The following is a 10,389-nucleotide window of genomic DNA, read 5'->3' on the forward strand; positions in this document are numbered from 1 at the left end:
AAGGGAGGGACTTTGGGAGGAGCGGACATATAGGTCCAGTGTTTACTTGAGCCAGACAGGAGTAGGATAGCTCATACTGTATATAGAAGATGTTTTTGTGGGAACAGGGTTACTGGCGGACGTGCTGCAAAGACTTGTTTTTTATCAGCCACTGAACACTGCTGATCTCTGGACTCTCTCACATTGAGCAACAACAGCAAGAGTGGCCATTCAGAAAGTTTTGAGAGACAGAGCAGGGGGACCGACAGAAGCAAGTGACAGACTGGCAGGAGAGAGAGAAACTATATAAAACAGCGATTGGAAAAAGAAGTTAAAGGATTGATAGCGCTACTGACCCGGCGTTGGCTGCTTGAATCAGAAGCATGGTGGTGGTGCAGGGGAGGAGAGAGCCACTTTTTAGTTGAGGTTTTGGGGAGGGGGTATGAATGACTTGAGGGGACAGGAGGGGGGGTTGAAGGCAGGGGACCAATAGAGGAGTGATTGTGACGGCCGGTGCGAGAGGGGGTACAAGGACTGTGTGAAACACTGTGGGATCAACAGATAAAAAGCTGGCTGACACAAGACAGGAGGAAAGAGGACTGGGCTTCACCATGGGGGTAAAGAGCAAGGCTGTGGTAGCCATCATAGTTCTACTGCTGTTCCTTGGCTCTTTGTGGTTCCGTGAGTATTCACTTCTTGCCAACACTCTTCCGAGTGTGTGTGTGTGTGTGTGTGTGTGTGTGTGTGTGTGTGTGTGTGTGTGTGTGTGTGTGTGTGTGTGTGTGTGTGTGTGTGTGTGTGTGTGTGTGTGTGTGTGTGTGTGTGTGTGTGTGTGTGTGTGTGTGTGTGTGTGTGTGTGTGTGTGTGTGAGGCTTTATGATACTAATAATCCAGACAAGCCTCCCTTGTTTGGAATGTATAGGCTTTAGGTCAGGAATGTGTCACATGGTGAAGTGGCTGCAGAATCAAGCATGGTGGTGTGATACTCCCTATTTTGCACTTTTATACTGGCGTCCATGTAGCTGGTGTGGGTCTATGAAGACTCAGCAGTGACTTTGCTTGTGTTGTAACTATCCTAGAAATACAGACACAGTGAACATGAGTAAATGTGTCCAGAGTCCAGACAAAGCTGGCAGTAATGCCAGTGTTGGCTATGGTGCACTAACAGCTCTACTTCTGTGCTTTCAGCCATTACATTGTAAAGATTGGAAATCTTTGGTAGTTGGGCTATCAACATGCACTATGTACATCCTAGGCAAGAGCGATTATCTGGTTGACACAAGATAGCAAGCCCATTGGTTAAATTGTTTATGTTTATATTTATCTTAGTGGGTAAATGGTATGTTTATGGAACTATATACACAAAAGCTATCTAGCCATCATACTCCGTGCTTGAACTGTCAACTGAGGTCACATGGCCTGCTGTCAGTATCTGCAAAACATTATTTAGTTTAACTTTATTAAGACATACTCAAACATTCTGCTTGATCCATCCTTTTTTTAGAGAGCATGTGTGCTTTAAATGCATTAAAAGCCAGTAGCAATATCTGAATTTGATTTTCATTCACTTGCAACCTTCAGGTTTCCAGTATCGCCAAAATAAAAGCCTGGGTCTCCGAGGCTAGGTTTCCAGTAAATGGTCTCTATGATAGGTCAATGATGTTGTTAGTCAGTGTTGTGATTTAGAATCCTCTGTTGGGATCCTGATCACTGTTCGCTCAAGTTGGAGATATGTATGCCATGACTCATATACTATAGAAGCAATCAAGATAGGATATGAATAGTAGTAGATAGTTGGGCCTGCAGTATCTTGATAATGGAATACACATTGTGTCATAAACACATACTGTATTTACTGTATATTCTTACCCAGGGGTCAGCAACCTTTTTGAAATGAAGTGCCATGTTTTTATTTTCTAGAGTGTCAGTGTGCCGTGTCAACATACATTTTAATGACAAATATTTTTACATATTTTAATTGGCAATAATCCACCTCCCCGACTCCCTCCCCTGTCTGAGTTCAGAGTTTTAATGAATGTAGAATTTTGTGCAAGATGAAATTTGATATAAATTAGCTAACTTCATTTAATTGACCACATAAAAAAAAAATGACAACTATTTTTGACTGGCAGGACATTGTTATAATGATCATTAGACTCAGAGCAATAATCTACCTATCTCCCCAACTCCGAGAGTCAGAGTTCAGAGTTTTAATGAATGTACACTTTTGTGCACATTTCTGCACAATGTAATTTGCTATAAATTAGCTAACTTCCTTTAATTGACCACGTTTAAAAAAAAAAGATCTGTTTTTAAAATAAAAATCCTCTCACACTTCTGCCAGTGTGCCGGTGATCACCCTCCCCTGTGCCAATGTTGGCACCCGTGCCTAAGGTTGCCTACCCCTGGCTTACACCATTGAAGTATAGTCATACGATTATGACTGGGACTGGGTCAAGCCTCGAACATTGATTACAAACAACAGTCTGCAGTCAGTCATTTATGAAAGAAGATATTCAAAGACATTTCTGATATATTGGAATAGTGAGGCAGAGGATTATCTGTCACAAGGAATGTCCCATGATCCATGGTAACAGGGACAACTCCAGACAACCAAGTACCTCCCAAGCTTTTGAGAATGTTTAACCACTTGAACCATAGCATCCCTATTCTGGGGGAACAAGGGATTTTGTATAGATGGGAAAAAGAGCAGGCCTAGTAGTGAGCCAACTCAGGTACAGTGTGCAATCAAGCATTAATTGTTTAAAAACCTAACAAAATCTTGACATTATGGATAAGATTCCAATGTGATCCTCTTCCCTTTACTCGTCTTTTATACATGTTCCTTTGACACATGGGCTGCGGCTGCCACCTTGTTTGAAAGGGGACCACAATAGAGGAGTCCTGGACTTTATTCAGTTTTACCCGCAATGTTTTTGTTTTGTACAGTAAATAGACTTGTGTTTTATGCAACACAAAAAGGTTTAATATGTAGACATGTTTTATATGATGAAGCGCTTGTAATCTTAGTGTGGACCTGGGTTCCATATTCTGCATTTGTTTTTTCTACAACCTTAATGTAGTCTAGAGGCTGAGTGACACATTTATTACCAAATGAAGTTAGCATTACAGAAATTCAATAGAAGACGAAATGGGGAAAGCATAAATCTTCAGGAAGGCCAAAATAACGGAAAGATTGCTACCTGAAAAGGAATGGCTGTAAACACTAAACATGTATTTCAAAATTGGAATGAAAAGAAATGGCAGCACACCCCTACCAAGCTTCCCTTGTCTTCACTTTTAATACAGTATTAGCATAAGATAAGACATAAGATATGGCTCACAGCCTACAAAGTGAAATGAATGCTAGTTACAAAAATGGTTCAGCACATGGAGGTGATGGATGGATGGCTGAAGGACTGTAAGGTGCAGTAGCTTCTCCCAGGCTTTTATGCTGTCTGGTTAATGGACGGGTTTCTTGTTTACAAACATTGAGACTAAATGCACAGCTGAGTGTATCATGTAATCAATTCCCACCAATCCCCAAACCTGTTGTTTTGGGGAGCGCTGGTTTCATTGGCTAATTTTGGTACCGAACCTGCGCACGCATCTACTTCTTATCAGTGTAACGTGGACCAGAAACCCGTCCATTGAGAAATGAAGCCCAGGTGGGTCTCCACTCCAGACTCCACACCACTCCTCCAATCTCCACTCCACCCTCCAGAGAGGGTTGAAACACAGACTTCAAGAAATAAAAATTAAGATACAGACAGGGCAAGAAAGACAAAATAAGACATTTACCACCCCCACTCAATCGTGTAGGCCTATAATAGAAGTGGTATAATTGTACTTACATAAATAGTGTAAATAGATCTTTCTACAGAGGTACCACAGAGAGCATCCTGACTGGCTGCTTCACTGCTTGGTACGACAGCTGCACAGACCTCAACCGCAAGGCCCTGCAGAGGGTCGTGCGGACAGCTGAACGCATCAGCGGAAGCAATCTCCCCCCAATCCTGTCAAGCCCTGTACAACGAACGATGTGTCAAAAAAGCCCAGGGAATCATCAAAGATCTACACCATCCCAACCACAGTCTGTTTAAGATGTTGCCGCATGGAAAACGACTATGCCGTCTCAAAGCTACTAGCAACAGACTGCAAAAAAGCTTCTTTCCACAAACAATCAGGCACATGAACAAACTGTCAAAGACGAGAACGGTCCAGGGCAAAAGGAATCACTAGCCGAACATCCCCCCGTTCCTTCCATGCACTACTATGCTCGAGCCTCACCTACAGTAGATACTGGGAGGCTGAACTGCACCTATTGTACATAAATATATATACTGTGAAGTTTTCTTTTTTTTTTTTTTTTTGAAGTTGTTAACAAAAGGTACAGTTGCTACTACGGGAAAATAATGCCATTGGTGTATACAATACACCAAACTTTATTCACATGTACAGCTGACGATGCTTTTTTCCATTCTCTTTGCTCTTTTGCACTCTTTCTTTCCTAAGTCATTATTACTTATTACTTATTACTTATTATTTTATCTTTAGATTCTGCTCTATTTTATATATTGTCTGTAAGGAAGCCGAACAAAAATATCTTATATACCTGTCCAAAAGACGTAACAATAGAGTACAACCTTGAACCCCTTGAACCTTGAGTGTTCCCCTAATAACCATAGAAAGGTCATGTTGTTATATTTAAAACCTATTGTGATTAACAATGAATTCTCTGAGTCTGGAAACCACAAATATCACAAGACTCCGGCTATGCTGTTGCCAGGATCACTTTAAACCTTTTTGCACTTCAGACTGCCTGGCACTAAATCACTCGGTGGTGTTAGGAATGACATGGTTGGCCAAAGGAGTTTTTTGTACAGAATCCACATCCTTTTGGACATTATGACCTCATTTCATCATATCGTCACTTGTCGGGCAGAACACATTTGTTATATGACAGACAGTGTCATGCAAAAGTAGCTAAAATAGCCAATCTACAAGATCTACACTTTTCTTGAAAAGCTCTGTCTATAATAACATGAGTGGTTATATCTGTCTGTGGGTTTTATACATATTTAACCAATGAAAGGTACTTGTGACTAAATAATACATTGGATTCATCGGAACACAGGTTATTTTTTCCATTTCCTGAAAAATATTGTTTTTTCCCTCCGATAGCATCGATATCAAAAGTATGTTCTGTAAAATAAGTTAATAATTTACTAAAAATTCTAAACTGACTTTGTAATCTAGTGATTATTGCATCCCAAAGAACAAACCATAGAGGGTCCTTGTGACATCCATAGTGTAAACTTTATAAAATAATCAATTTGCATCGCTCTCACTCCTCTCTCTCTTTCTCTCTCATTCATGTTAAATCACAGAGGGAGGATTGGACTACCACTGGGATTCTTGTTTGAAAAGTTATAATCAGATTAACAAGGTAAGAAGAGGGAGCAAATTGTAAAGCCATTCATACAGTTATATTTCCAAGCTGATTTCCTAGATTAAGTGAATCCAATGCATTTCCCGTCACCCATTATCTCTCTCTCTCTCTCTCTCTCTCTCTCTCTCTCTCTCTCTCTCTCTCTCTCTCTCTCTCTGCATGCTTCACCTCCTCCCCCTTGTCATCCCCATCCCCCGCCTCCAGCTCCATGAGCCGCACCATCTGTCCAATAGTAATGAGAGTGGCGTGGATGATGACACGCTGGACTTGCATCATTGTCCCGGTCAGAGGTTCCAGGTGGGCATGCTATATGCCCACCTGCTGGCTGCAAAACAACCACCATCAGATGTGCTGCTGCAGCCATATCTCGCCAGCTGGGATGAGCTTGTGAAGTAAGCTGCACTACTCACTGAAATTAAGCAGAAAGCACAGACATTCATTCATTCATTCGTTAGTTCATTCATTCATTCATTCATTCATTCACTTGTGTCGAGTGAAATGCATGCGTTTTATACTTGATTGAATGCTTTGTTGTGCACCAAAAACAGTATAATATAAAGCAGTGGTAGGCAATAGACCAGAACTGGCCCACCAGCAATAATACCTGGCCCAGTAAATTATTTTGTAAATAATTTCACATTGTTTCTCACCATATTTAGAGGAGACCTTGAGCTCCTATTCTATGAAAGAGCTTGTTTATCGCTGTTTGAGTGTGTGTGCGAGAGTGCACGCGAGAGTGCACGCGTGCATGCAGGCATGCACTGTACAATTCTCAGTGTTAATCTATCCATTATTTTGTAACTTTGAGTATGACTGACTGATAAAGAAATAGATATTTAATAAATCATTTACAGTACCTGACTGCCATACATTCAGGCTATAATAGAGAATCTACCCCCATCTTGAAGAATGTTTTGATCCATGTTGGGAGTGAATTACAGGCAGGTGTTTCCCATATCTTAGAGCAGACCTTGAGCTTGAAAGAGCTTGTTTATCTCTCTGTACGAAAGGGAGTATGACTGTAGTTTACTGATAAAATGAAGTGTATTCAAGGATGTGGCCTGCACAAAATGATAACCCAGTATTTTCTATCTACACCTGTAACATTTGATTACACACACAATTCTATCAGTGTGCAGTCATATCACAAAAATCTTCATTTATTAACTTTTATATAGTTTTATTATACAATATTATATACAAGTAGTTATTATTATTGTATATAAGATGGTCTGCCGCAAGTTAGTTCTTAAATTAGCCACTGATTATGTCCGGGCCCACCACCTAATGACAAGAAAGATGTACCAGCCCCTGATATAAAGGCTTTGGCTTCTGCCCTTGCAGGTTCATGGAGGCTCTGGGCCCAATGGTTGGACTGATATCTAGCGAGATACAAACCAAAACCTCCATCATCCGCCAACTGGCCGAGATGTCAAAACGGAGCCCAGACGCAGAGTTTGGGTCCAACAAAGACTCGGTCAATTCACTGAGCACAGAGTTGGACGCGCCAGGGTCCCACTCTGACGATTACCAGTCGGTGCGCAGCATGATCCAAGCTGAAGTCAGCCAGGGGCTGGTGAACTTCCAGCGCCAGACGGACTCTGGGTGCCGCACTCTCCTCCGTCTCCATCGCGCTCTCTTGTGGCTGGAGAGCTTTCTAGAGAAGCTTGCGGAGACCCCGTTGGCGGGCAGGCTCAGGAGCCCCTCAGACCTCTGCCGTGAGGCCTACCAGGGCACCCTCGCAAAGCACCACACGTGGCTTGTCCGCAAAGCTGCTGAACTGGCCTTCATCGCCATGCCCGAGCGGGCCTTCTTCTTTAGGCTTGTGTGCGTGCAAAGCCAGGAGGAGTTCAGTGCACTACTCGGTAACGTGGTAAAGGGCATCAGAGAGGTTTATGACATGACCCAGGTGGCTCTGGAGGATAATCATATGCTGGATTTGCCATAGAATGTGAGGAAAACAGAGCAGTACCAGCCCTAGCGTTACCAGTACTGTTTACAGTGTTACTATATTGGTAATGTGCAGAATAATTAGCTTCATGCCAGTTGGACAATGATTTCTTGCCACAGAAGATGTCGGGACTTCTCAAGGCAAATGTGAATGTTTTTTATTTAATCATTCACTGTTTATGAGGGCAACATTTTCCTCTGAAACCAAAGGGCGATGGGAACAATCATTTGATATTGAAAGTATGTTTACTCCTCTAGACATTCCTCTCCATATCCTGTGAGATAATGTCTGGACCTACAGTATTAGTGGAGCAGTCAAAGTGTGACACTATTGTAATGAGTGTCTGGGGGAAAAAAACACCAAACATGGCTATATGCAAACCACTAGTTTGCTTTGTTAGGCCTATATTAGTGTCCTATTTTATGGCTGTTGACAACTTAAGTTGACAGCTGACTAAATGTAAATTTTCATTGAGAGCAATATTATGTTTTTCCTGTTTGGAGTAATTGGCCATTTAAAATAAGTGATTACTTTGCTACACTGAACCTTCATAATTCTAGGCTAGATCTGGGACCAATTCACATAATGATTATACAGTTATGATGGGATATGACAATAAAATAGACTCTATGGCGTTTTACCGTGGGCCATAACAGTCGTTTACTAGGCAACATTTCTTCATAACTCCCAGTGTTGCCATTGTCCATATTCACACGGCAGCCATTTTGCTCTTGCTTCATACTCGAGGGGTGACAAACCGCAACTCTTGAACATGAGGTAAGATGGGAAAATCTACATTAACTCCAACTTTAATGCCTTCACTGACCACAAAATGGCCACCATGTGAATATGGTCAATGATGTATGCATCTTTTCTTTTCTTTTTTAAGACTATCTGTATTGATTATCGATGATCCATTTTCCATCATGAGCTCTAGTGCACTGCCACAGGCTTATTCTTATCTTGGAAATAATTATTAAGTAACTTCTGTAATTTATTGAAATGTGAAAATAATGTTTACAGCAAGGACATCATTACAGTAGATGTACGGTATGTCCTTGCAAGATAAAATTACAATTTCTCTGTAATACAAACACTATTACGAATTTTTATTGATAAAGATTGTATGACAATATTTTTGCACTGAGATGTGGAAGTGCATTGTAAAAAAGTGTATGTGAGTGTGTGCGGGAGAGTGCACGCGTGCGTGCATGCACGCCACGGTACAATTCTCAGTGTTAATTTATCCATTATTTTGTAACTTTGAGCATGTACAAATGGAACCAAATGGACCCATTTTTACTCTCTCAGAGTTCAATTAACTCTGAAGATTTCAATGTGTGCGTGTACAGTTATCAGTTACTTGTGCTACCTTCTATCAGACTATTTTAAACCCACAAATACCACTAATACCGGGTAATCCTCACTCTCCGTCCTCCTGCATTGGTCGTCATTCCAGTGTAGGCCTGTGCAGGCAGAGCAGTGCAGGCAAGTGCAGGCAGTGCAGTGAAGCCAGTGCAGGCAGTGCAGTGAAGCCAGTCCAGGCAGTGCAGCCAATGCACTACATGCATGCAGTGCAGTGCAGTGCAGTGCAGTGCAGTGCAGTGCAGTGCAGTGCAGTTGTTCTCTGTCAGTGCCCTTTTGTTCTCTGTCAGTGAATCCAGTGATAAGGTTAGAGCCAGAGGGCAGAGAGCAAAGCAAGGGAGAGGGGTCGAGTGAGGGTCAGAAAACGCTAATACGTCTCGGCTGTAATCTTTAACTCAATCAATTTGTCGGGAGTCATGTAGTCAAATGCACTCTTTAACAAAATGGACATATTTATTCATTTCTATGGGAATGAACTGGTACATTTTTTTAACTACTGTAACTATTTAATGTATTACTCGATAGGTTGCGGAATGACGGCAATATACTTGACTACCAGACATGTCTACTTTTTCGTTAGTAAAGCTTACAGCAATTAAGAAATACAACTTTGAATCTCTACTCTTCAATCTCTTGTTCTTTGTCAGCAGTATTTGATCATCTCCCGTTATTACATGGGTAAAGAGTGGAGGTCCATATGAATGGAGCATAGGCTGTAGGGATGGTGAATGAGATTACACTAGATTTAGATTATATACTGTATACAGTATCCACACTTCTGACTTTAACTTGATGGTGGACTTCTGTCTCGTGATTCCGCACTTTTGACTTTGCTGAAACTTGCACAGCAAAATTCCAAATGGAGTCCGGACCCACAAGGGTAATTTAACACTCCAAATTGACTTTGTCCAAGTCATGATAAATCATCATGAAAGGAATTGTGTGGTTTTTAATGTCCCTCTGAATCGTTGTGGTGTTCACTGCTGTTTGAGAGGAAAGAATTGCTGAGGAGGAGAAAGAAGAGAGAATGGCATTGAATTCCCTTAAATGACATTTATTTATTTCTCTATCTTTTTGCAGTAAACATGAGCAAAAATATACATACAGTAACAGCAAAATATAAAGTTCCAAACAAAATAGAATCGTCAGCCATTTGGACGAGAGCATCCCAAGTAACAAATTCCATGGATTTCCTCCTCATTGTTGTCTTTAATTATCTTTGCACCACAATCTTAGGCAATATTTGGGGGGGGTGTGGGTGCATGGGTTTACTGTATTATTTGATCATCTGAAAACAAATATGGTTCACACTACCACTGGTGCCATAAAAAGGTTTGTGCTGTATACTGATTTTCTTTGTGTGTAAATTCTATAATGTACCGAATGTACTGTGAAAGCATTGTTCATTCCTTAAAGGGGGTTGTATTTTCGACATGTGATCCAGTTAATGTGAATTATCTCATCTTCACTCTTATACAATGAAGTTCATAAGAGACATGCAGTATTTGCCTGAAAGAGCAGCCAGTAAACTTTGATTGAGTTGGTGATTTCACTGAAAACATTTGATGGCCTATATGGCAAACTTAAATTATAATGTCTAGACCTTAAAATGATGCATTAAATAAAAACTGGTTTGCCATCA

At 41.1% G+C, this 10,389-nt stretch overlaps 1 protein-coding gene across 1 annotated transcript; it reads left to right on the forward strand.

Annotated features, from left to right (window-relative positions):
* Nucleotides 1-443: 443 nt before the first annotated feature.
* Nucleotides 444-10,385, forward strand: gltpd2b (glycolipid transfer protein domain containing 2b). The gene is made up of 4 exons (XM_080749167.1): nucleotides 444-660; nucleotides 5,370-5,428; nucleotides 5,636-5,823; nucleotides 6,776-10,385. The coding sequence occupies exons 1-4, from the start codon at nucleotides 591-593 to the stop codon at nucleotides 7,377-7,379; spliced, it is 921 nt and encodes a 306-aa protein (XP_080605293.1). The 5' UTR covers nucleotides 444-590; the 3' UTR covers nucleotides 7,380-10,385.
* The last annotated feature ends 4 nt before the right edge of the window (nucleotides 10,386-10,389 follow it).

Source organism: Nannobrachium achirus, assembly GCF_963921795.1.
Source record: "Nannobrachium achirus genome assembly, chromosome: 19".
Lineage (NCBI taxonomy): Eukaryota > Metazoa > Chordata > Actinopteri > Myctophiformes > Myctophidae > Nannobrachium > Nannobrachium achirus.

Bases quoted from the DNA above. Each gene is read 5' to 3' on its own strand.
- gltpd2b (XM_080749167.1), top strand. From the start codon at position 591: ATGGGGGTAAAGAGCAAGGCTGTGGTAGCCATCATAGTTCTACTGCTG. The intron at 5,429-5,635 runs GTAAGAAGAGGG...CCCCGCCTCCAG, and splicing joins GTTATAATCAGATTAACAAG to CTCCATGAGCCGCACCATCT. The intron at 5,824-6,775 runs GTAAGCTGCACT...CTGCCCTTGCAG, and splicing joins AGCTGGGATGAGCTTGTGAA to GTTCATGGAGGCTCTGGGCC.